This window comes from Protobothrops mucrosquamatus, unplaced genomic scaffold, assembly GCF_001527695.2.
Source record: "Protobothrops mucrosquamatus isolate PMUCROS unplaced genomic scaffold, P.Mucros_1.0 scaffold_149, whole genome shotgun sequence".
Classification (NCBI taxonomy): domain Eukaryota; kingdom Metazoa; phylum Chordata; class Lepidosauria; order Squamata; family Viperidae; genus Protobothrops; species Protobothrops mucrosquamatus.
The window spans coordinates 41,801-69,204 of NW_015386225.1; the positions used below are offsets into that span (position 1 = coordinate 41,801).

At 35.1% G+C, this 27,404-nt stretch overlaps 1 protein-coding gene across 1 annotated transcript; it reads left to right on the top strand.

The window, feature by feature from the left end:
* The first annotated feature begins 1,643 nt into the window (after positions 1-1,643).
* BACH1 (BTB domain and CNC homolog 1) lies at positions 1,644-26,021 on the top strand. The gene is made up of 5 exons (XM_015819398.1): positions 1,644-1,737; positions 12,960-13,257; positions 16,981-18,354; positions 19,265-19,471; positions 23,258-26,021. Exons 2-5 carry the CDS (start codon positions 13,018-13,020, stop codon positions 23,717-23,719), a joined length of 2,283 nt encoding a protein of 760 aa, XP_015674884.1. The 5' UTR covers positions 1,644-1,737; positions 12,960-13,017; the 3' UTR covers positions 23,720-26,021.
* The last annotated feature ends 1,383 nt before the right edge of the window (positions 26,022-27,404 follow it).

The following is a 27,404-nucleotide window of genomic DNA, read 5'->3' on the forward strand; positions in this document are numbered from 1 at the left end:
GTTACAATAGTTGGTTTCTCTTTTGTTTTAGATTTAGATACCTTTTCTCTTTTTGTCAACTGCCTTAGTTTTATGGCTGTTTTCCTGATAAAGTAGTAGGCAATAAACCCTTTATTGGTGTTCTAATACAACAAACAATGTCTTTTTATTAACTTGCAGAAACCTGAACAAGTTGAAACTTTTATTATGCTTGGATCACAGTCACATGCTCAAGTTAAAACCAGGTTTAAGTATGCTTATATAGTAGTAGAAACAGTGTGATCCTTGGAGACTTATATTAGTCATGGCATAGTTTTCTAGGGCTATAAAATTTATACTGCATATATTATACTGGCTGTTCATCATCAACTTGCTGTTTGTTAAAGGTTTTGTAGTTTACTACTGCTACAAAACAATAAATATTATTGCATTCATTCTGTTTCATCATTTGTATGCGCATTTTTATTTAGAGAATTTTGATAATTATGAAAATAGGAATTATGTTCAAAGCTTCTACAAACGCTGATCAGAGGGAGAGTGGTATAATTGTTCAATAGCTACTGATGTTTAGGAAACTAGAACCACAGTTTAACACAAATATATTTAGACAGACATTCTAAATTGTATTAATACTGTTCCGTCATTTCACTGCAAACCATCTTATTGATCCAGATCTACCGAAATCAACCTCCCTCTTGATCTGCTGGAATCATATAGTAGATTGACTTCAAATACTTGAAATCTGAGCAAGCCTCGGTCCATAAAGTGTTTGGAAAGGCAAACTGAAATACAGGTAGTCTTCGACTTACTATCACAATTGAGCCCAAAATTTCTGTTGCTAAGCAAAACATTTAAGTGAATTTTGCCCCATTTTACGATTTTTCCTGCCACAGTTGTTAAGTGAATCATTGCAGTTGTTAAGTTAGTAACATGATTGTTAAGTGGATCTGGCTTCTCCATTGACTTTGCTTGTCAGAAGGTTGTAAAAGATGATCACATGATCCCAGGACACTGCAACCTCATAAATACTAGTCAATTGCCAAACCGCTGAGTTTTGGTCAATGTGACCCTGGGGATGCTGCAAGGGTCGTATGAAAAAGTCACTTTTTTCAGTGCCGTTGTAACTTTGAGTGGTCACTAAATGAACCATTGTAAGTCGTGGACCACCTGTACAGTTGTAATGCCCTTTGGCAGTGCTTGAAATATTGACAATTGCATCAACGCAGAGCACAAACCATGGGGGGGAAAAAAGGGTACCATACTGCTGTCCTAGCTCTGGAATACGTTTTCCCAGAAGAAAGCTCTATCCCAGATTCTCCTGCATTGATCGACAATAGCCAGGATTTCTGCATTTTCCACACTCGGGGAAAGGCAGCCAACGCACTCAACAACCCCAACCGAGGCGTTTACGCAGAACCGGCAGAGCAACCCCGCCCATTCAGAAAAAAAAGTGTAGAGGTCCCAACCACGCCCAGAAGGCCAACAGCGGGGGGGGGGGGGAAGAGAGAGAGGACGCGGGAAGCCAAAACAGGCACATGTGCGCATGCGGGGAACTTTAGCGCCAGGGAAAGGAAGAAAGGAAGGAAAGGAAAGGAAGGGAGGAGGGAGGGAGGGATTGAAAACAGTGATGTCAGCTGGAATCTGCGTCCAATCGGCTCAGAGAGGGTGGAGGAGACTGTGATGTTGTCACCTGACTGTAGTCGGTTGGCCGAGAGCGTAGCGAAGGCACGGCGGAGCTGTCCGAGGAGGAATGTTTAGGTAGAAAACGCTCGCTTGGAGAGCTCGGGCTGGGCCGGAATGGGGCGCGTGGGCGGGTGGGTGGGTGGGGGGAGACGGACGTGGGGTTTCGGCGCGCGGGCAGAAAGGGCTCCCTGGATGGCAGAGGGACGGAAGAGGAGAGGACCGCTAGGGCGCAGGCGCGCATGTTATAGGGTCATTATGCTGTCTGTCCGTGTGCCGCCCCCCCCCCCCTTCGATTGGCTGGGAAAGGTCGATCCCGTTGCGGCCCGCTGAAGATTTTTAGCGTGGGGCGAGTGGCGGGGAAAGGCGGCTCTGGGGGCGTCCGAGGTTTTGTGCGCTTGTGGTCTTTCGGATGTCTAGCGGGAGCAATGACCCCAGTGAACTGCATGACAGCGCGTTAATTAAAACAAACAAACAAACAAACAAACTGAGTGCCAGGATTGAGTTATCGCGCGTAAATTAACTTTACTGTTACTGTATATACTGTATATACTGTTGAGGGTATATACATCTTGCAGGGGTTCTCAACCTTGGCAACTTTAAGACTTGTGGACTTCAACTCCCAGAATTCCTCAGCCAGCAAAGCTGGCTGAGGAATTCTGGGAGTTGAAGTCCACAAGTCTTAAAGTTGCCAAGGTTGAGAACCCCTGAATGAGGTATAGCCATTCGAGTCCTCTTGACACAACCGCGGTATAGGTTCCCCGGGAGCCCTTTCAGCTATAAAAGAAACAGATGTGGTCACTGTTTTTGTGTGTAGCCTAGAGAAGTACCGGTAGTAAACCTGCCACCTTACAACCAGAGAATTAGTGAAAATCACTGTCTAAACAAGACTTAAGTTTCCTTCAGGCCATTTCAACCAGCTTTGGGACAGAATAGGATCAAATCAGCTTTGATGGGCATGATCCTAGACACATTTAAGTTTCAATTCCTACAGAAGAATTCGGCTGCTTCCAAGGGAGTGCGTTTGTCACGCATGAACAGAAATTATTTTTTTTTATATAGAAAGAAGGAATAATTTAAAAGTCTTGCAGTTTTCTTAAAAGTTCGAAAAGAAAAGGAACAAAATACCATCGTACTAAATGAGCACTGTGTAATGGGACTGGAGCTTGGAGATTTTTCTGAGACATTGGTATATAGTACTTCTAATTCAAGAACGTGCGTGCTAATTTAATTAAACTATGAAGAAATATCTGTAGTGGGAGAAACTCTTTGGTCTAGCTGAAATGTGATTGTTTAAAATAATCTGATACTGTATGATACGGAGATATGATCACTTGATTTATAATTAAGTGGAGACTGTCGGAACTTAGTATATATAATCATTGCTTGGGCCACAAAGCTTCAGTATACTTTGTAAAAAAAAAGTAGCAGATTCATGGAAAATTTGTCAAGATAAACAAAAATAGGGCCCACTTCCTTGCACTTCTCCATTAATATTTGGCAGTTTCAAAAAAGCACTTAATTCTGACAAACCATATTTTGAATAATGTTACCTATATTTTATTGAAACAAATCAATAAATACAAATACCATTTTGCTTAGCTTGGCAATACATAAGAAATTCTTTTTTTGTTTACCAAAGATAAACAAAAATAGGGCCCACTTCCTTGCACTTCTCCATTAATATTTGGCAGTTTCAAAAAAGCACTTAATTCTGACAAACCATATTTTGAATAATGTTACCTATATTTTATTGAAACAAATCAATAAATACAAATACCATCTTGCTTAGCTTGGCAATACATAAGAAATTCTTTTTTTGTTTACCAAAGAATCCTAAGACAGCAAGAGTTTACTTGAATTGCTACTGACATGTTGATTAATGTGAAAAGAGGGATGATTCAAGATTTCATTTTGAATTAGTGTGTCAGCTTGGCTTGTATCTTGAATGGATGATATGGGAGGGACAATAACTTCTAGCAAGTGATTGATTGTACATAGCAAGCAAAGACTTGGCCAGCAAAATTTATTTGTTTGTTAAATTTATTTGCCGCCTATCTCACAGTGGGTCTGTTCTAGATATATTATAATTCCATTCTAGTCAGATGAGTGTTAACTGCTGACTAAACTAATTGTTAATAAGTTTATCTGAAGGTGGGTGCTGGAGACATAGTCTGTTAATATACCACCTGCCTCATTAAACCTGCTCCCATCCAAAACTGGACAGCATAATCAGAAGACAAAGAATGTGTTGTTGAGTAATTCAACATAACAAATAGCAATCCTTTTTGTGAATGGCCCAGCATTTCGTTGACTTCATGACATTTGCCACTCTATTCTATTTATTATTCTATCAACTTATATTACATATCTCATAATTGCACATTTGGATGATGCACGTTGTATTAAAACCAAACAAAAATACAATGAATAAAATAGTGGCAGCAAGGACAAACCCAAGTCCAGTCACAAAAGCACAAAATACAAAATCATAGGGTGCCTTTAGGGCACACATAACCATAGTTTCAATTGGGAAAATGTGACTATCCTAGACCAAGCCATGTCCAAAAACGCCAGGGAATTTCTAGAAGCTTGGCACTCTGATAAATCAGCTATCATTAGACACATAAACATTAACAACATCTATAGACTATGCAAAAGGGACACACCTCTCCACCAGCAATCGGCACCCAGATCGGCACTCCAAGGTTAACATCAGACCAATCAAGTAAACAATACCCCAATCAAGAAACTGCCAAAGAACCAACAGTAAACAGCCCAACCAAACAATCTCTAAGACCACCCCCACCAACAGTAACAGGGCAAGCCATCAGAATATAAACTGACAGAAAACTGCACTCCTTACTAGTACTGATGATGTTAGCTAGTTTGGGTAATGAAATGTCTGCAACAAAACAAACAAGCTCAGAGAGCACCAAGGACCCTCATGTCAACCCTGAACTACAAATATTCTCTTTTATTGGTGCACATAATGTTTTATTTTCTTCATTGGGTGCATAGAAATCTGTATATGTAGGATTTTATTTGTAAGCTTTTATCATTAGATTATTATCTGTGGGCTTTGGATTTACTAAGATTTTCAAAACTACAAGAAGAGGACCAATTAAGATAGTTTACCCAGAAGGCTGTTGAATTTGAATGGCATCCTGCTGATTATTGGGGATTTACTTGTCACTTAAGTTTACCTCTAAAATGGAGAAGTGCCCCAGATAATTAACAATAATTTATGAGTGCTTTCTTCTACTTGATATGGCCAAATTTGACTGGTGACTATGAACTAAATAAAAAATAGGGTCTTTCTATGATCGTTTTTTGGCATTGCTGTTCTCCATTCTAACACTGTAGTCATTCAGAGCCTTTTCAGCAGTTAACATCCTATTATATTTTATCTCAGAAGAAGAAAATATAAACTATTATAATTATCAAATTTCACACCACTTTGTAATAAAATAATTTGTATCCATGCTATAGGGAATACTTCAGCTAATTAACAAAAAAGGATGTGATTTTGGGCTTTTCTTATCCAGCTGATACTTTACTGCTTATATATGAATATGCCCTTAAGGTTTTTAGAGACCAATTATATGTGTATTTGACCATGTTATCCTTTACTTTTAAAAGTCTGTGGATGGACTGGCTGAGTAAATAGGAACAGAGGTGAGTTCCTCATTGCAACAATTCCTTTCTGCCTCAGAAAAGAGGTAGTAAGATGTTTGATTTTTCTTAAACTTCTGACCCCGTTCCTTACCCCCAATTTATAGCCAGTCTTCACAAGTCTATATTTGAGAAAACATGCTACAGGATATGGTATCATCTAAATTTATGTTGAAATCTGACAGGCAGAATTTAATCCTATTGGCTCTACTAGATACCTCAACAGCTTCCAGGACCATTAACTCTATTATTCTAAACTGCCTGGTTGAGAGAAAATTTATGACACTAAGGTATAGGGAGCCAGCCTTATGAGAGGATTAATTTCAGATTCCAAAGAATCTGTTTTAGTGCAACATTGTGTTTGAATGAATTCCATATTTTATGCATAAGGCACAATATGTGTATTAATAGATGGAAGTAGTGACTTGGTATTTAATTATCTGTCCTTATATTTATTTTCTATTAGTTTCCATTTCTATCTTACCATTAAACACAAGTTCTAATTGAGAATTAACCAGAACTAATGGTGAGGGACTATATGGAGAAATATAAACTGAAACCTAATCATGATAAGAAAAGGGGATCTGGTCAACACTGTGGAATAGATTTTAAATTTGGACTGAATAAGGTTATTATACACCTGCAGAAGAATCAGGTTCACAAAGTGAATGTACTTCACTGTGCATTTCGGAACTGGAAATATTTTTTACTGAGGTCTATCTAATATGACAAATTGTATTTCTATATTTCAGTGGGATTTCAGTGAATGCATACATACAGAATTGTAGATAAAATGATAAAGGTGCACATACATGTGTTTGAAGGTAGACTGCAATTTCTTTTTAGAGCTGCAATTAGAACTGAATATGTTTTGAACAAATATCTTGATCATGTATTGACATTTTGCATAAACGGAGCACTTTTTGGACATTTTTTTAGGATTCTTTATTAGTTTTTAAAAAGTTTTAGGTGTTTTAAGGGTTGTACTTCATGAATCAAATCTTTAAAGCAACTACACATTTTTCAGGTTTATGTGAGCATCTGAAAAAAGTTGAGTTTCAATGAATAGCAAGGATGTGCTGTGCTGAATAATGGACTAAAATAATGAAATTTAATAGGGATAAAAGTAAAAGTTTGCATATATAGAAAGAAAGAAAAAAGAAAGGAACGAGTGTAGGAGGAGGAAGATCTAGCTTAGCAGTCATATTTATGAAAAGGACGTGGATATTGTAATAGTTTATAAGCTGAGTATGACCCTACTGTGTGATGCAGATGCTAAAAAAAACACTATTTAAGGATGCATTAACTAAAACATAAGAGTCCACATCATAGGAATTAATTGCCCTATTCCGATCTTATGTTTTAGTTAATACATCCTTAAATAGTGTTATTTTAGCATCTGCATCACACAGTAGATCTATACTCAGCTTATAAACTATTACGATATCCACGTCCTTTTCATAAATATGACTGCTAAGCTACATCTTCCTCCTCCTACACTCGTTCCTTTCATTTTTTTTTCTTTCTATATATGCAAACTTTTACTTTTATCCCTATTAAATTTCATTATTTTAGTCCATTATTCAAACCCAGCTAGATCTTTTTGAATCTTTTAAAGTGTTAGCTACTGTTCCTAGTTTTCTATCATCTGATACCACTTCAACCCATTTATTCAACTCATGAATAAAAATACCAAACAACATAGGTCCCAGGAAAGAGTCTTTTTGCAGGCCACTTGATATTAATGTTGAACCTGATGTAGAATCATTTAAGATATATATCTGTGTGTGGCCATTCACTCAAATATGATTTCACATAATCATGTAGTTTATGTTTACTATTTTACTAATGGGGGCACTTTGCTTTGCTGAGGTCGATATACAATGCCTTTGGAAGTCTGTGGCTTATGAAGCTCGTAACTTCATAAGATAGGATTAGTCTGACATGTGAGCACCAATTAATTGATGCATCCCTATCCAATAGTTCCCATATATATTGTTTAATAATCTTGAGGACCTTGCCTACCATTGATGACAAATTATCAAGTTTGTAATTTCCCCAGTTGTCCTCCTTCCTATTGGGACGATACTTATTCTTTCTCCTATAAAATAGGTTAGATTTAATGAGCATTACAGATTTAATGAGCATTACAGCTGAATGAGATTTCCTAAGCATTAGTAGGAGACTTTTAATTACTATATCACACCATTTTTTCCCATGAATTGAACACATCTGATCTCTTAAATATGTAGATAGTCATGTCTAATGAGAAATCAGATACTTTAAATCCATTAGTATATTCTAGATCTTGCAATGTAGATTGCAGTCATGTAGTGACTGTCTTTCAGTAACAGAAGGAATTTATTAAAAATATGTTTATTACATTTTAAGTATAAGGAGAAAAATAAGCAAAAATATTCTAGATTTCAAATTACTTGTCATATTAACTGAGTGCATTTAAATTTTAAGGTGGTGCAATAGCCAAGTCTATTTTTCTTTGTAGTAAAATGCTGTTTCATGCCATGTCAGCATAACATAATGAATCAGCAATTCTTAGCTACTGCTAGCACTCAACTGGAACATATCTATTTGTCCATAAAAGGGAAGGTGGTTGGAGGTGGGGTTAGTTATTCAACAGTCATTTAAGGCTAATGCTCATTGTTAATCTTGAATTTATAAAGTGAGTATTTTTCTTTCATTATGAAATTAATATGCTGTGTCTATCTGGGAAAATAAGTTGTATCACAAAGAAAATATTTTTAATTTGGACTTTAAAATAAGTATTTTTTTTCTTTTAATTTTGTAATTGTTAAGTAAGATTTCTTAACCAATAATTTCTTGGGTTTTACACAGTTTGACAATGAGAGAACATTTTTTCCCGGTGCAGCAGTACTAAAAATTCATTAACAGCAACATCCAGTTGACTTTTGGGCAAACAGAAATGTAAAAGGTAAAAAGAAAATCAGTTGCAGTACCTAGTATGATCTGGATGCCAAGCTTTTGTAATTAGGTTTATTGAAATATTAAGTCCTACTTTTCATGAAAAACATTGTGGAATAGCTTCACAGAAACCTATGTATTCTTAAATACAATTTGAATAGTATTTTTTAAATGTAATAGCCTTACAAAAAACTATGTTAAGCTTTGTAAAAAAAAACAAAGAAAACTGCTATACTGCTGATAATTATTTAATCTTGGCAGAATATCTGTTGAGGATTTTTATTCAAAATATTCCTGGATTTGTATCATCTGACTACTGTTTATTTCTTTATTATTTATTTCTGCATTTTCTTCTCTGAATAAATCCATGGAGAGGGTCTAGGTGGTTTATGGATACTTTCATTTTGTTTATAATTTCGAATGCTGACACCAAACAGTTGATCTCTTACTAAGTGATTATTTGATTTTAATACTGCATGATTGGGATTTTCTTCTGAACTGAATGGTTTATGGTGAATATATGCATGATCTTGCAATGCAACATGCTTGTTCAAAAATAGAAGTTAATATTTAAGCTTTCCAGAAGTAGACAAAATGTACAATACTTATAATAATCTATTATCAAATTTATATAGCCACCCACATTCAAAAAAGTAACTCTGGGCAGCATACAACAATGAAGTAAAACAATAAATATAAAGCATTCATTATTAAAAATATAAATACAATGATTAAAATATTAAAAAACTAAAGGCACAGATGGAGTAAATATTAATGGCAGTGATGGAACTATCTTCATGTTACTTATCCCACGGAAGCTACTGATGATATATCTAGATCTTGAGGGAATTCCAGGACATTAACAGGGATGGGGTTAGCCTCACTTTGGAGGAGAATGTTCCATTAGCCAGTGGCATGACAGAGAAGCCTGCCTCCTGAAGCCCACCAAGGGCAAGTCCCTAGCCAATGCAATCTGCAACATGCCCTCTCTGTCAGATCTAATGGGATGGGCAACTGTAATTGGGGAGAGGCAGTCCGTCAGATAACCTGGTCTCATGCTATGAATGGTTTTAAAGATTAAAACCAGCACTTTGAATAGGAACCAGAAGCAAACTGGGAGCCAGTGCATCTTACACAGCAGAGGTATGGCATTGCTGTTTTGGAGGTATACATAACTGTCCTACAACTGCATTCTGCACTTGTTGAAGCTTCCAGATACTCCTCAAGGACAGACCCAATGCACATTACAGACCCATCTGCATTACATTATTTGGAGATGATTATGGCATAAGTGGTTATGAACAGAGCCTCTCAAACTAGAAACGGGTTCAAGTGGCTCATCAAGGAAGCTGTAAAAGCCCTCCTAACCGCATACTACCTGGTCTTTGAGCAAGAGTTGTGAGTTAATCCCCAGAAGCCCCAGATAGTGCATTGGATCTGTCTGGGCAATGCAACCCCATCCAACACCACAGATGGCATAATCCTAGAACCATCAGGCCGCAAAACCCAAAGCCATTCAGTCTTGTGGAGTTCAGCTGAAGTCTGTTGTTCCCCATCCATATCCTCACAGTTCCAGTCACTGTGGCAAGACCTTCATGGGATTGCTTACTTTGCCAGCAGCAGAGATGTATAATTGGTTATAATCAGTGTACTGATATCTCGCCCCATGGTGATGGATGAACTTACCCAGCAGTCTCATGTAGTATTAAATAGGAGAGAGCACCAAATCCTGCAGCACTGCCCACGGGCTGAGGTTGGAATATCTACCTCCCAATCACCATCAATTGCAATCAACTTCAGAGAAGGATAAATCAGCACAACACATGCCTCCCACTTCCAGTCTTCTGAGCCAATTCAGAAGGATACCATTGCTTGATGGTATCAAAAGCCAAGAGGTCAAGTAGGGCAAAGGTGGATTCACAACTTTCATCTTACTCTTGTCAGGGGTCATCCAAAATTTATTCTGTGTTTGGACTTTTTCTTAACCTCAGTAATGATAACTGCAAGGTCTCATATTTTTCTGGATTCTTCTTAGCCTTTTCTTTCATTTTTTTTATTTCCTGTGTCTTAGTAGAAGCAGTATAAAAATACAGAATACATCAAGCCACTTGAGAATATGTGGTTAGCAAAGCATTCAAGATGGTTTCTCTTTTGCATCTAAGAGACTCTGAATATTCAATTTAAAGCAGGATGTGGGCACGTTCTAGATTTTGTACATTACAATTATCTTTAATAATGATGGCAAGGGATGATAAGATTTGGAGTACAATGGTCATATGGAGGAATATGAGGTCTATCTGAGGATAAGCATAAAAGTTGCAATGCTCCAACTTGGCTGCATTGTGATAGAACAAAATTCAAAACATTGATAGAACAAAATTCAAAACATTGAATTTGTTCTGTTTTATCAGAACCTTGAAACGCTTCAGAAATTCTGGGCAGTGAAATTCTGTTCTACCTTGTTCTTAATCTTAGTATTATGGTTATAAATCCATGCTGCTGATAGCAGCTAGTAATATTGCAAAAAAAAATGGTGAAAGGTCAGTTAATAAGAAAAAAACACTCAGTCACATAAATCCTAGGTAACGCTGATAGAATAGAGAACTCTGGTCTCAGAGATGGAACCTAGTTCAATTTATTTATATTTTTGTATCAATGAGACAGAATCACAGTGGTTTACACTATATATTCTCATTCTTCATTTGTTCAGATGTTTAAAAACCAAGCCTGTGTTCAGATGACTGTTATCTCCCTAATGGTTTTTCTTTTCATTTCTATGGTATAGGGTTTCTTTTGATGTTTATAAAGGGATTGCTATGCTGGCTGAGAAAAGGAATCCATGTATGAATAGCATGAATAGTGAAACAGCATGCAACCTGCTCCCATTGGGGGCCAGGTTATTAAAAGCTTACTAACATTTGCTGGCCAGTGTCCTCTCCATATGTACTGAGCCCAGCTAAACTAATATAAATAAAATTTTCAGATTTTTTTAAATGTATCCCTAAACTCAGCAACAACAAGATGCAAATGCATACCGCACATGCCAAATTTCCCAGCAAACCAACCATTTCAGTATGAAGTATTTGCAAATAGCCGTACAGTGTAATAATCACTAAGTCAAGAGCAAGAGAAGAAATTTGTTTTTTAAGCTTATTTGTGCATATATTTAAGAGAAGTCATTCTGCTTTTTTTTTCTTTTTTCCCCTTGACAAACCAGTTTGTAACATTGCATTGTAATTCCACTTGCACAATTTGTTCTTCATCAGCAACATTTATTTATCTAGATGATGCAGAAGGAAGAAGTGGTTCAACTTGCCTACAAATTGAAATATGTGTTTATAATTCACGTGATGAAAAGGCAAGTGCAGATTTCTCTTGGTATGGGAAAAACACTAGTGTTATTCCATATCTATGCTTGAAAGAACAGGAAAGAAGATGACTGGGTATGGCTTTTATATATCTTCAAAATAGCAAAAGTGCTATTCCTATATCCGGCATTTGTTCAGTTACATAGTTTAACTGAAATGACAGATTTGTGCCTCACTGATCTTGATTTAGATTATTTTAGAGTGTTCTATCAAGTGGCACAATTTCTGATTAGGTTCTGCAATTCTGTATGGCAATATCTGTTCCTGATGAATAGATGGAAGAAAATACATTCAAGTGGCTTACATTGTACAAATGAGGTTCTGTCTTATAAATTGTTACAATGACAATTGGCCTACTTACTGCCTCTTTCTATCAATTCTATCACTAATGATGCACCTAAACTGCACAGGATTATTATTTCCCACATAGCTTTAGCCATTTTGGTTAAAAAATGCTGCTTATATAAAACTGTATTGAAGTAGAACTAGATATGAAACTCTACTTCACTTCTCAGTGTGTTCTCACCCAATATTACTCAGTTCTGCTCATTCTGATTATCACTCGAGAACTGTGTATAAAATATTGTATCTGTTTGTATCTAAGTGAGTGTAATCTGCAGAATGGCAATAAGTACAAGCACATCTTACCCTTATTGCTACACAGCTGATTTAGTGCAGAGGGTGAACACATGAACAGCTGACAGTATTAGATAAGGTAGTTCAAAGACAAGTAGGGTTGCAAGTGAAGGCTTATAAACATTTATCAGACTTTGGAGATGTTTAAAAAACAAGCCTGTGTTCAGATGGATTTAAAAATGGAAAACCCAGCATGCAGTTATGGCATCAGTTTTTTTTTTTAAAAAATGAATAGGTTAACATTCTGAGGAAAGCACACTTCATAATTAAATAGAAAATATTGAAGCAGAATAATAAAAAGTGCACTAAAATAAGTAACAAGACACAATCTGACTAGGTCAAGGGTAGGCAACCTTGGCTCTTTTATGACTCGTGGACTTCAACTTCCAGAATACCTGAGCCAGCTACCCCTGGACTAGGTACAAACAGCAGCAAGATTGAAACTGTTTCAACTTAAAAAAGTTAACATTAGCAAGTTCCTACAATCCAAAGAAAGAAAAAAAAATATTTTCTCTAATAGTGGTAATAAGAATGAGAGGTTACTCCAGGCTGTGTATTCAAAGTGAAAATGATATGCTTTGACTTGGGTGATATTAAGCTTTTGTGGCCTTCACCATCAATTTGTCACCCGCTTTGTTGGCTTAAATATATTTAACATTTTGTAAATTTTATTTGTTTCAGATGCGAAGAGACGAAGCATGTTTTCCTCTGAGATCTTAATCAACATTTGTTATACAGAATGCCTTTAAGTGAAAGGAACAGTGTTGTTTTTGCATATGAATCTTCAGTACACAGTACCAATGTTCTCCTTAGTCTTGATGAACAGAGAAAACAAGATCTTTTTTGTGATGTTACTATCTTAGTAGAAGACCAGAGATTTCGGGCCCATCGTTCAGTGCTTGCAGCCTGCAGTATCTATTTTCGTTCAAGAATTGTGGGTCAGTTAGAATCAGATCTTGTAATAATTTTACCTGAAGAGGTAAGAACATTTGCTTGTACTTATATAATCTTACATTCTACTACATTTAATGTTACTCAGAATAATATACATATTATTAGTAACTCAAAGTCCACAAATTGTGCCAGAACTGAATAGGCAAATACTGTTTCCAGCAAAACACGATAAATGTTCCATTGAAGCTAGACACTCTTCCCCATCTATCACAGAATTAAGGAAAAGAATATTGCCGATAGTATTATTATTCATAAGATGTAAATGCATACTCCACATGTCAAATCTCTCAGCAAATCAACCATTTCAGAATAAAGTCATTGAAAATAGCCATAAGTATAATAATCACTAAACAGAGCAAAAGAATACATTTGTTTTTTTTAAGCTTATTAGTTCATATATCTAAAAAAGGGCATTCTGCTTTCCCTCCTTTTTCCCCACAACAAGCCAGTTTGTAACATTGCATTGTAGTTCCGCTTGTATAATTTGTTTTGCATCAAATCTCTGTTTTTTTATATTTAAACAATGACCTCAGTTTCTTAGGCAAGTTCCATCAGAGCTAAGCAAGCACTTGTGTTTTCCAAATCAGGATCAAAATAGGTGAGAGATACAATTGTTTCCTCTTCCTCAAACAATTTGTTTCCAATTTTAATTCCTTCCTTACATTAGCTTTGTTTCACCAACCAGTTTTTTTTTGTTTCTGTTTTTTCTTTCTTAATTGAATAATTTGCAAACAAAAGAGAGTTTATCTGGAAAGGAAAACCACAAGTGTGCCTCAGGAATTAAGAGAAGCTAAAGGAAAAGAATTGAAACTACTCTTTTGCCTTCCAGATAAACTTTTCTAAACTCTTCTTGCCCTTTGATTTAAATGACACAAGAGTTCACTGAGAAGAAAGTGTTTGGAACAAATAAATTTCAAAATGGGAGGCATTAACTGTTGCTGAATTTTAGAAGAAACATACTACTATGAAAAATGGAAAATGGATTTATTTGGGAAAAGCAGTTTTGTAGATGGAAAAAGGGAAGCAACAGGAGCACTAAAAAGATCCTGAAAACGTATAAACTTACTGGCTTTATTTAGGATCAAGTCCAGTAGTATAGAATTTTGAAGGGAAACAAAAAACCATATTGGATTACTAATATTCAGCTGTGAATGTGTGAATGTATTTCTCTCTGTCTCTCTCTGTTTCTCTCACACACATACATTATATACATCATTCTTAAAGCATTGTAGATAAAACTCTATGAATTACAGTTTTAAAAGATGAGGTATCATTGTAATAAATGAGTAAGTGCTACAACATCATCTATAAATATTTGTCTTATTAAAGGCTGTTTGGCAGCAGTCTAAATCAGAGGTCCCCAACCTTTTGGGCACCAGGGACTGGTTATGTGGAGAGTAGTTTTTCGACAGACTGGAGGGGGCATGGTTTTGTGTGCTGCCTGCATCCCATAGATGGGGCTTTGCTTGTTTTTGTGCGGCCCAGTTGCTGGAATGCCATGGCCTGGTACCGGTCCACGAACCGGGGGTTGGAGACCCCTGGTCTAAATCAAAAAGTAGTTCTTTTCCACACACAATTTTCAGAGTTTTTTTTAGTAAGTTTTTTTTTGTGATTCATGAGATATAGATACAGGAATTCTAGCAACTATTTTCAATTAAGAAAAAATATCCCCATGTACATTACAGCTGAGATTTATTTATTTATTTACCAAATTTCTATGCTGCTGATCTTGTCAAGGAGCAAGTGTAGGTAGCTTACAACCAAATAAAAAGAACAAGATAAAATGTTAAAATAACAAATATTAGCGGTAAAAGTTTTCCTCCGTACAAAATTAAAATAAACGTGATACTCTAGGCCAGGCTTTCTAGACTTCATGTAGTCCTTGACTTACAAGCATTCATTTAGTGATTGTTCAAAGTCACAACTGCACTGAAAAAGTGACTTACTATTGGCCCTTGCACTTACAACCATTGCAGCATCCCCACAGTCATGTGATCAGTATTTAGGTACTTGGCAACATGTGATTGCCATTTGCAACCTTCCCAGCCAATTCAATGAGGAAAGCCAGAGGGGCTTAACAACCATGTTATTCACTTAACAACGGAGGTGATTTGTTTAACAACTGTGGCAAAAGAGATAATAAAACCAGGCGTGGCTCACTTAACAACTATCTTGCTTAGCGACAGAAGTTCTGGTCCCAATGATGTTCATAAGTGGAGGATTATTTGTATTTAAATGTTTTGGCTCAGAGTTTCCATTTTAATCTTGTTTTGCATATCCATGACTACTATTTTGGAACTAATATATAATCCAAAATACATAGGCTCCAGTCACAGGTTTATTTTAAGTTTGGATTGTGCATTTGAAACATAGTTAATTTGTGTTCTGTATTGATAGAAGTTTTTCCAAATAAAAGTTTCCTCAGCTGTCCTCCATATGTTGTGGAGGAACCTAGTGAGGAAGCAAACTTGAAATGTCATTTGAATGTTTATTTGTCTTTAGAAAGAAGTTTGAATTATTTATTTTGGCAAACTATTCTGAAGAGCCTTGAAACAAGTGTAGCAATTTTTTTTAGTAGAAGTATCTTGTTTTGTGTTCATGTATTTTTATTAGAGTTTTTTATATAACATACAAATAGAAACGAACATAATAGGGAAATAGGGAAGGAAAAAGGAAAGAGAAGGAGGTACAAGGTAGGAGAGGAAAAAAGCAGGGCCTTCCACTTTTTTTTTCCAGTGCAGTAAAATACAAAGTACAGTTACAACCTTAAATTTTTTACTATATATTTTTTAGTAAATTCCAACCATTTCTATAACAACAAAACTAATCATCAAAACCCAAAATCAAAGTTTTATTTGTTTCTGTTTTCAGCATAAAATCCAGAAGGGGTTTCCAACTAAAAACAAAACTGGATACATTATTTTCTTTAATTAAAGCAATTAATTTTCCCATCTCTGCCACTCTATCAGTGTTTCCATCCATTTTTCCATGGTAGAAATTGATAAACCTTTCCATTTTTGCATATATACAGTTCTCGCTGCAGTCAACATAAATAATAACAAAGTTCCACTTTTTTCAAGCTATTTGTCCAATAGTCCTAAAAGAAAAACTTTTAGTTTCAATTGGATATGTTTTAAAAACCTTCTGAATTAAAACACAAATCTCGCCGGAATGTTTTTTTGCTTTATCACAAATCCACCAAAGATGATAAAAAGTAGCTTCTTTACAATTAAACTGTGTAACAAACATATGAAATACTTTTGTATATCTTTGACACTTTCTCAGGCATTAGGTATCAATAATGCTTCATTTTATAAAAGTTTTCTCTCAGATTATAATTCAGTGTAAATTACAGTCTATTCATTGACACATTTTCCTACTGTTTTTACATTATATTGTAACCAAAATTTTTAGCTTGGAATCATACAGTATTTTAATGTACTCATTTTCCAGGTTCAGAGTAGAAGAATCTCTGATTGGAATAATCTATAAAATGTATTATTCATTTTGTTGTAAGCTTCAGTCTCTGATTACTTTCTTGGATTTCTTCATACTAATATTGGTCAGAAATATGCAATAGGTCAGTTCTGCAATATCAAAAAGATTTTTTTAGTTATACTTAAGCTTAATACGAAACAGGCCAAGACCAAACCTATCCTTATTTCTGGACAATTTTAATATTAATATATTGTATTATATTTAAAATATATTTTTTCATTATGCATGTGTCTTTTCTTCACCTGAACAGGTTACACTGAAAGGATTTGAACCTTTACTTCAATTTGCTTATACTTCCAAACTTATTTTAGATAAGGACAATGTGGCTGACGTTTGCAAATGTGCTGAGTTCTTGGGAATACATGACATCGAAGAATCTTGTTTTCAGTTCCTTAAATTCAAGTTTCTGGATCATAAATCAGGACAGCAGGAATATCCAAAGACAAAATGTTGTAAACCAACTTGTCAGAAAGAGTGCAGTAAAATGGGAAGTGTTGATGCTAGAGATTTAGAAATTGATGAGGATGAAACCATACAAAATGAATGTGCTAAAAATTCTCAGCTGAAGGCATGCAGTACTGAACAAAATTCAGCAGTGTCCCTACTGCAAGACAGTTCTAATCAAATCCATGACCCTGTATCAGAAAAGGATCAGTTTTTTAATGTAGAGTCCCTCTGCCCCAAATACAGGAAATTTAAAAAAGCTTTGGAGGCTGATAAAATCCCTGTTTTAGAATCCAGTCCTGGTATTAATGAAATTCAGGTATCATCTGGTACTACTATTCATCAGGCTGAATCAAATATTACTGGTGCTATACAAAAACCTCTTGAATGTACAGCTGTGCATTCAGATGCAAAATGTGAAGATACTCAGGTAGCAATGGAAGAAAATGGAAAAGAAGACGTCACAAATGAAATGGCCCCTCCAATTAAGAGTACTCAATGTTTAGCAGAAAAGATAGATTCTCACTTTGTTCACCATAATTCTTCTGTGGCTACTCATGGACTTTATCCCGCTTCTTTCTTAAATGCATATGATCAATACTGCAATTTAACTTTAAGTGGTATACAAAGCAATACAGTGGTTGAAAAAAATGCCATTGCTGTGGGAGCCGAAAATTGCAAACCAATAAGTGAAAACACTGCTGAGGATCGAACTCCAAAATCTAATTTGTACGAGCAGGGAAATGTGAACAGTACATCACCTAGCCATCGAAGCAGTGTGGAGAGAGAGATAGCAGAACAGTTAGCAAAAGGATTTTGGAGTGATGTTTACAACACAGATACAGCATATCAAATAAACCTGTCTCCTGCATTGCCAAAAGAATTTTCAGAACAAAGCTGTTCAGAAAAGAAAACTGAATGTCCTTGGTTAGGAATCAGAATCAGTGACAGTCCAGAGAATGGCCCTCCAAGAACTTTTACAACATTGAGCTCTGTCACTTGTCCCTTCATCAGTAATCTCAGTACTGAAGGCACTAATGAAGTTACTAGTGGAGACTGTATTCCAGAACAACAACCTGAGCAATGTTCTTATTCGTGTGTGATAAATTTGGAAGAGGATTCTGAAACGGATACAGAGGGTGACAGTGAATCCTTTTCTGCAAGAGAACAGGAATGTGAGGTGAGACTGCATGTTATTCCTTTTTTCTTTGTTAAAAATTGTGCTTTTGACATGTATTCAAACTGAAAAGAAGATAGCCCTGAAATTATGATAACCAGCACAGTGGAATTTGAAAAAATACCATGTAAAAAGAGATCAGAGATTTTAAAAAAATCAATTCTTATTTAGGCTGGGTTCTCCATTACATTTGCAGGATATAACATCGCTATGACTCAAACTATCCAATGGAATAAAATACCTGTTTTTCAGTATTTTTGCTGAGAATTCTTGTACACTATCGTATCGATGTACTGTATATATTTATTAGTTTGAATATCAAAATATGCATTGGTTGTCTTACCAGAATCTTTCTATATAGCTACATATTCAGCTTTCATATTACTCTTGCATGATTTTTCATTGTTCTTCATTCAAACATTCTTTTAAAAATATAAATACAATCTATCCTCCTCATTTGTATATCTTTTATCCATAATTATAAACTGGAACAACTGTTCTTAATATTTGTGGTGGCTTTGTTTTAGGACTTCGCAAAGATTCATATAAATAGAGGCAGGCATATTATTTAGCCAGCAACAACATTATTTCTTTCCTATTTTGGCTTCCAAGGTCAGGGAGCAATTCATTGTGATCATTCCAATAAGCAGGACTTTACTCATCTGTGGCAGGGAGATGGATTTTCACAAATCAAACATTTAAAGATGTACTAATGGGTAATTTACCTGTTATAGAACTGAATTATTTTTGTAAAGAAAAAACTATTATTGTGTTATGGAATGTTAGTGGTATGACTTTGGGAATGTTTTGAGAGATAAACACTAAGCCTGATTGCTAAAGAATATGGGTTCAGGATTTCAGATTTGAATTTTACTAAGTTATAAAACTTTAATCAAATATCTATATCTTCCAGGTAAAGCTGCCATTTAATCCACAGAAGATCATTTCACTCTCCAGAAATGACTTTCAGTCATTTCTGAAAATGCACAAATTGACTCCAGAGGAGCTGGATTGTATCCATGATATTAGAAGACGAAGTAAAAATAGAATTGCAGCACAACGCTGTCGTAAACGAAAGCTAGACTGTATACAAAATCTTGAATCAGAAATAGAAAAATTGGTATGTATGGATAGTTTGGGTCAATTAAGATATTTTATTATATGTGATGTACGTTCTGACGTAGTTCTCTGAATTTGCCAATTTGTTTATTTCCCTTGCATTTCTATTCACTGTATTTGTATTGTTTGTATATTGTGAACATCCATAGTGGGCCTGGAATTAGTAGGCACCAAAGTGAAATGAATAAATAAATACATTTAAAAATTCAAATAAATCCTTGATTCTTTGTTATATTGACTACATATATGGGTTATCTTTAATTATGATAATAAACATTTTGGTTCTTTCTTCTCTTCCTTCCCTTTTCTCAATTTATAGGAAAATATTGAATATATTTTGCTTACCTGGCACTAGCTAAGTGTATCTGCACTGATTTCATTTGCTGTGCCTGCCTGAAATGAAATAGCTTACTTTGCTGCCACTGTTTTTATTATTTTCACTTGCACGACATTTTTCCAAAAATTTCTTGACTTGTAACTCATTTATTGACAAAAATCTGAAAAAACTAATGCTCTGAGAGAGCAGTTTCTATAGATAATATGTGTAATGTTGTTATTCTTTTGTTGAGGTAAATAAATACTGCCTTTCACTAATATTTTTTGAAGAAATTGCAAGATTTTCTGGGAAAACAGTATTTTCCCTACATAACTTTTATATTTACTTATGGACCTGATTCCATGGGGCTGACAGCAAAGTGACAGCTGTTAATAAATAAAGGGGTGCTGATGATACTTGCCACATTATATAAGTTAAAGTAGTTAAAATAATTCTCATGTCAAAGTTAAATATTGACTGTTCAGAAAAGGAAGCAAACACATTTCATGTGCTTTTATTGTTAATAGAAAACTTCATCACAGTTTATAATAATATACTAAATATTATATAAACAAGAAAGAATGTCTTTGCTCCATATTATGACATTGGCTTATTGACAAAGTATTTCAATATAAAAACTTTAGTAGTAGCATTTTAGTGATCATATTTCTGTCAGAAAATAGATAATTTTTTATTTGACCTGTTGCTAAGTCTTTCCTTTCTAGAACTGCTTCAGAAATGTTCATATAAGCCTGGATCTATGTAGTCCAATATTACTCACTTGATTGACAGCATCCCTCTGAGGTGCTTTACATTGTTTTACATAACAATATTCAAAATTGTTTAAGTTCTGAGGACTGAATATTTTTGCTTTAAAATTGTAATAATAATAATAATAATAATAATAATAATAATAATAATAATAATAATAATAATAATAATAATAATAATAATAATAATAATAATAATAATAATAATAATAATAAAGTTGGAAGAGATCTTGGAGGTCATCAAGTCCAACCTCCTGCTTAGGCAGGAAACCCTATACCATTTCGGACAAATGGCTGTCCAGTCTCTTCTTAAAAACTTCCAGTGTTGGAGCATTCACCACTTCTGGAGGCAGGTTGGTCCACAGGTTAATTGTTCTAACTGTCAGTTTCTCCTTAGTTCTAGGTTGCTTCTCTCCTTGATTAGTTTCCATCCGTTGCTTCTTGTTCTGCCTTCAGACGCTTTGGAAAATAGCTTCACTCCCTCTTCTTTGTGGCAGCCCCTGAGATATTGGGACACTGCTATCATGTCCCCCCTCGTCCTTCTCTTCATTAAACTAGACATACCCAATTCCAGCAACCGTTCCTTATATGTTTTAGCCTTCAGTCCCCTAACATCTTTGTTGCTCTTCTCTGTACTCTTTCTAGAGTCTCAACATCTTTTTTACATCGTGGTGACCAAAACTGGATGCAGTATTCCAAGTGTGGCCTTACCAAGACATTGTAAAGTGGTATTAATACTTCACGTGATCTTGAATCTATCCCTCTGTTAATGCAGCCCAGCACTGTGTTGGCTTTTTTGGCAGCTGCAGCACACTGCTGGCTCATATTTAAATGATTGTCCACTAGGACTCCGAGATCCCTCTCACAGTTACTACTATTGAGCAAGGTACCCCCTATACTATACCTGTACATTTGGTTTTTCTTGCCTAAATGTAGAACCTGGCTTTTTTCACCATTGAATTTCATTTTGTTAGATAGCGCCCAGTGTTCAAGTCTGTCCAGATCCTCCTGTATCCTAAGCCTGTCTTCTGGAGTGTTGGCTATTCCTGCCAGCTTGGTGTCCTCTGCAAATTTGATGAGTTCCCCATCTATCCATTTTTTCCCCCTTTTTTGTAGATGGGAACTACATCAGCTCTTTTCCAGTTCTCTGGTAGTTCCCCAGTGCTCCAGGATCTTTGAAAAATATAGTTCAGTGAATCTGAGATAACATCTGCCAGTTCCTTGAGAATCTTGGGGTGTAATCCATCTGGTCCTGGTGATTTGAACTCATCTAGGCTGGACAGGTGCTCACTTACCATTTTCTTGCCTATCTTAACTTGTGTTTCTATTCTGTTTTTTATGGCACTATTTTTGATAGGTTGGTCTGTTTTTTCCCTTTGTGTAAAGACAGATGCGAAAAACGAGTTAAATAGTTCTGCTTTCTCCCTGTTGCTTGTCACCTTCTTGCCACTTTCACCCACTAATGGACCAATCATTTCCTTCACTTTTTTCTTGTTTTTTACATGTTGAAAGAAGCTTTTTTTGTTATTTTTGACTTTGGTTGCAAGCCTTAGTTCATTTTGAGCCTTAGCTTTCCTCACTTCATCTTTGCAGGCTCGGGCTATTTGCTGATATTCTGATTTAGTTATGTGTCCCTCTTTCCACTATCTATACTTGTCCTTTTTATCTTTCAATTTATCAGAGAGTTCTTTATGCAGCCATGCTGGTTTCTTTTGAGAACTGTTATTTTTCCTCTTTGTTGATATTGTGCTAGACTGGGCTTTTATTATCTCACTTTTCAAAATTTCCCAAGTTTCTTGAGTTGTTTCCCCTTGAGGATTCTCATCCATGGAATACTTCCCAAGCCCTCTCTAAGTTTATTGAAATTAGCTCTTTTGAAGTCCAAGACTCTGGTTTGACTGTGTTCTATTGCTTGTGCTTCCATAATGTTGAATTCCAATATTGCATGATCACTTCCTCCCAAGGTTCCTGTGGCTTCAACACCTTCTATCATTTCATCTCTGTTAGTGAGAATTAGATCCAAAATGGCTAATCCCCTAGTTCCCTTCTCTACTTTTTGGGAGACAAAGCTGTCTGCTAGGTTTGTCAGGAATCTGTTTGATCTTCCACTTGGTGCAGAGTTGGTGCAAATGTCTAAATTTGAATGCCTAATTTAGGGATATAGAACCTTATTGCTCTTTCATTTGTTTTTTTAAATTTTCTTCCTAAATTCATTATTCAAGGGCTACAAGAGACACGGTAATAATGCAGTGATATCATGGGAAAGAATATTCTAAATTTTGAGCCCTTCGCTCATTTGGGCGGGGTTGGGTTTTTTTTTTATTAGTAAATGGCTATTTAAACCTGTAATATTATTAAGATCTAGTTCACCTTTCATTCTGAAGAAAAATCAGAAAGATTGTTCAATAATTATTCTGTTACTTGTCACCAAATGTTGATGACCAATGAACTGTATGGTTTATACTGCCTAATATTTACTTAGGTTTCCTTTTCTATGGTTAAGTTGTGTTAATACTGTGTATTCTTTTTGTATGGTTAAGTTAGATTAATACTATGTTTGAAACGGAATTGGTATGTACTCTAAGCAATCTTTATTATCACTGTTTTCAAATCCAAAACAAACTGTAAAATATAACTTTGCCTTAGTAGAAACCCAGCCACTCAGTATTTCTGAACTCAGAACTTCTCTGTTTTCTTGCAGCAAAATGAAAAAGAGAACTTACTGAAGGAAAAAAACCACATTTTGTCAACACTGGCTGAGACAAAACATAATCTAACAGGACTTTGCCAGCAAGTATTCAAGGAAGCAGCGCTGAGTCATGAGCAAATCCAGATTCTTGCAAAATACTCAGCCTCTGAATGTCCACTTTCACTTTTGGTTCCAGAGAGGGAACAAGCAGCACCTTCTGATATCTCATCTTCAGTACCATTGTGTGTTGAATTATCTGCTGGTCTTTCTGTTATATCATCTAATGATCAGAATTCTAGTTATCAACATATCAAAGGAGGCTATGATGTAGGATATGATCAAGCACAAGAATTATGTCCAGTTCCTGTGAGAATATCAGAGAAAACACTGTGCTTGGAACAGTGTGTGCAGAGTGGTAGTGGTATCACAGATTTTTGCCAACAAATGACTGATAAATGCACTACAGATGAATAATTGTTTTTAAAATTCAGCCTAGCATGATTGAGGCCTGAGTCATCATGTAAGAAGGTAGAACTGCAGCTGCATTAATTTTGCATTTCATATCCATCCCCAATCAAACCTAAATGTAATTATGGGCTTTTCTTTAATGACATGTAAAACTTATGCAATATACTTAAGTGTAAAAGAAAGAAATCCACACAGTTTTGTTATTTCAGATGTCCAGTGCCATGGAAGGCAGTAACATTTATTTCATCCACTCTTCACATTTATTGATAATTCCAATCTAGGTGTGTTAAAAATTTGATAGTAAAACAAAGCACTTCAAGAATCTAAATCTTTGAGAAAGTTAGGTCTCTGTGCTAGAGCTGTACTTATTCTTGATAGCTTGCTGTCCTTCCATGATCTCCAGATAAAAATATTTATAATAGACTATGTTAATGTGCTTCCTACTTAAGGTTTGATGTGGTTTTTCATAAGGATAAATGAAATCATCACATATTCTGGAAGGATTTTAACTTTTATTATTAATTGTGGGACCAAGTTGGGTGTATTGGGAAAATCCTCTTTTAAATAAATTACTTTTATGGGTAAAGCTAATTGTAGCTGTTCAAATTCAGTAGCTTACAGTTCAGTTATAAAAATAAGCCACTTTAAAGCTTCAATAATTTTAACTACTAAAATAAGCAATTAGAACATTTTACTGTAGCCAGTGCTGCATTGTATTAATTACAGAAAGTCTGTATAAATTCTGTAATAGTATAGTGCTCTTAATAATAGAAGATTTATCTACTGAACCTCAAATACTTTTCCTGGTTTACAAAATATAAAAGCCAATGGAATTCTTTGTTTCCTACCTCAGAACATATAAGTTTTTGTAACTGTGTTTGGAACACAATCATCTTTCTGTGACAATTTTTGCCTAGCATATTTACTATTTGAGAACCCTGCAATCTTCTCTGGTATTCTGAGATATTGGTTAAGTTTAGCAATCAATTTAGCCTCTAGAAAAGTAAGTTTGTATTTCTAACATATAGTGTCAATCTACATAGTAAATATTTGGCCAAATATACCATCCAAACAGTGCTACTATCAACCAGCATGTATTACAGAAAACTACACTACCTCATAGAATGATTTCAATATCATTCAAAGCTGCAGTGATGTTCACAAATACTTGTCACAAATTAGCATTAAGAATTACAACGCTTACAGACTTTTAACTTCATTGTGGAAGTTTCCTCTAAATATGCATGAATTCTTTTGCATGTATTCATTTCTCTTTTGATCATATAGGGAATGAGTCCTTAAAAGCCTTTAGCTGGCATTATATGTGTTGTGTGCATCTAATGAAACTCTTGCTCTTGAAGAGTACAAATGTGTTTCTTTTCTGGGAATCACGTTTTGATTTTTCAGGTCCACCTCATATTTTTTTTTGACAAATCAGTTAACAGTGCCAAATCTGTTGGGCATCCAATATAAAAAACTACTCTGGAGAAGTAACTTAAGCCTATTTTGAAACAATTGATACAGTTGCTTCTAAAGAAGTATCTGCTGTAAATTCTAAATTATATGTTTATATAACTGGGTTGGTTAATTTTGTGACTGAATTCATACAATCTGGTGATTGGGGCTTCTGTCCCTCAGAAATTTATTGATAAGTTATATGAAATAATGGATCACTGACCAGGAAAGCAATGAAAAGAGCCTTTATTGCATCTTGATTAAAAACCTCAATGCTTGCGAATGGGACTCCCAGGTTTAATTCCCATTTTTACAGGAATTGTCTAATTTCTACTATCTAATTTTGGGGTGGGAGAAACTGAGGTAGCTTAACACCTAAACAGCTATCTCTAGGAGATTATGTAGAGTAATATTTTCGCTTTGCGTGCAAACTTTGAAAAAGTGAATCATCAACTTGAAATACATCAGTTACATTATATAAGAAACTCAGGTAAAATTTGAGCATTCAGTTCTGATTTTGAACAATATTTGCATCAAGGCATGTTAAAATAGTTTTAAATATTTTGGGCAGAACGTTAGAAATTCTAACTATAAAAGCATAAAGATTGTATAAAAACAACCCTTAATTCCAGTTGATTTTTTAAAAAACTTTTCATAGTCCAGTGTTTTAATGCAATAAAACTATCCTTTCTGATATCTTCATTTTTGTAAAAATTTGGCATTGTAAAATTGATGCATACCAACTGATTCATACTATTAAAGGAGAACTCTGGAAATGACGTTATTTATACATTTATATAATATATTAAAGAAACAAATATTGACTTTGAATAAAACTCTTTAAAAGTTACTTTCATATTTTGCATTTATCGTTTTTTTTAAATAAATGTGTCTATTATGCTATCTGAGATTTTAAAGATTGTTTTGAAGTTGAATATTTAACTACACTACACATATAAATATGTAGGTGCTCACACAAATCTAAGCATGCCTATTTCATACATTTCCACCACTGTTTCCTTTGTGGGTTGTAAGAGATTTGGACATACTTTTAAAGAAACAACAGTTCTTTAAATTATCTCAGCTTGAGATCATCATGAATTGCTTATTCCATATTTGAGCAATGTGAGATATGTGTTGATTTATTACAAGTCTCAATTTTGAGTCGGGTTTGTTTAACAATTAGAAATATTTGGAGAAGAAAGGAGAAACCATGTGTTTCTCCTGGTTCATGCAATGTATAATTGTGTTAGCTGAACAAGTGTGTCAACGCTGCTAACATCGGATGTTCTTGCTTTGACAATAGATGGAAATGCAGCCATTTTCTCTATTGCTTTTAGAATTAGTTGCTGCTGGGAGGGGGAATAGGGATGAGAATCCAGACTGTTTATTGGAGGAGGGAATTGCACTTTGTTACTTTGTATCCAGGGAGGGGAATTTAGTTTCTGGTTTCAACTATGTAGTGCCGATACTTTGTTTCTCAAATAAAAGATTCTTTAAGGTAAACAATGCCTCAAAGTTCTTTTGAAGAGTTTCATCTGTTGGAACCATGACAAAAATTGCTATAGAAACAATTTTAATTTCACTTGGTCAACCTGTTACTATTCTTTGGAAAAATTGCTGTTTTAGAAGTTTTGACTGAGCTGTTTCATAACCTGCTTTTTATTATACTGTTAAAATAAACTCTTATTAAGATGGTTCAGAACTGGTTAGTTGAAAGATGTAGCGTATTGTTTCATATTATAGCTTTTAAGTTATATACAGTGAGTCATAGAAATATTATGTACCAAGCAGGTAAGTTTCATAAACTACTATCATATAGTATTGGTATTTTGTATGTAAAGGCCAACATATGTAGGTCATATTCAGTAAGCAGTATTTTTTTTAAAAAGCCATACTAAATCTCCATGAAGCATAGCAGTTCTGAAGGGCTATTGGTCAATGATGGAACTGAAAGAGTTGTAAGGACTATTTAGGCCACAGAATCCAACTGCCTGCTCAATGCAAAGTCCAATTTTAAGCATCCCTAATAGATGGCTTTAATGTACCCAGTGCCTGGGAAAGAAAATCTGGCAAGATTTTTTTTCCTTGACTAATCCATGCCAACTTCTGGTTATAATTATGCTGTTTCCAGAATGATGCACTTGCATTATAATTGCAGAAGATCTTCGCATTAAGCTCAGTTTCCGGCATTTGATAAATTTCAGACCAGAAGTTACCAGCACTCTGTTTTCTC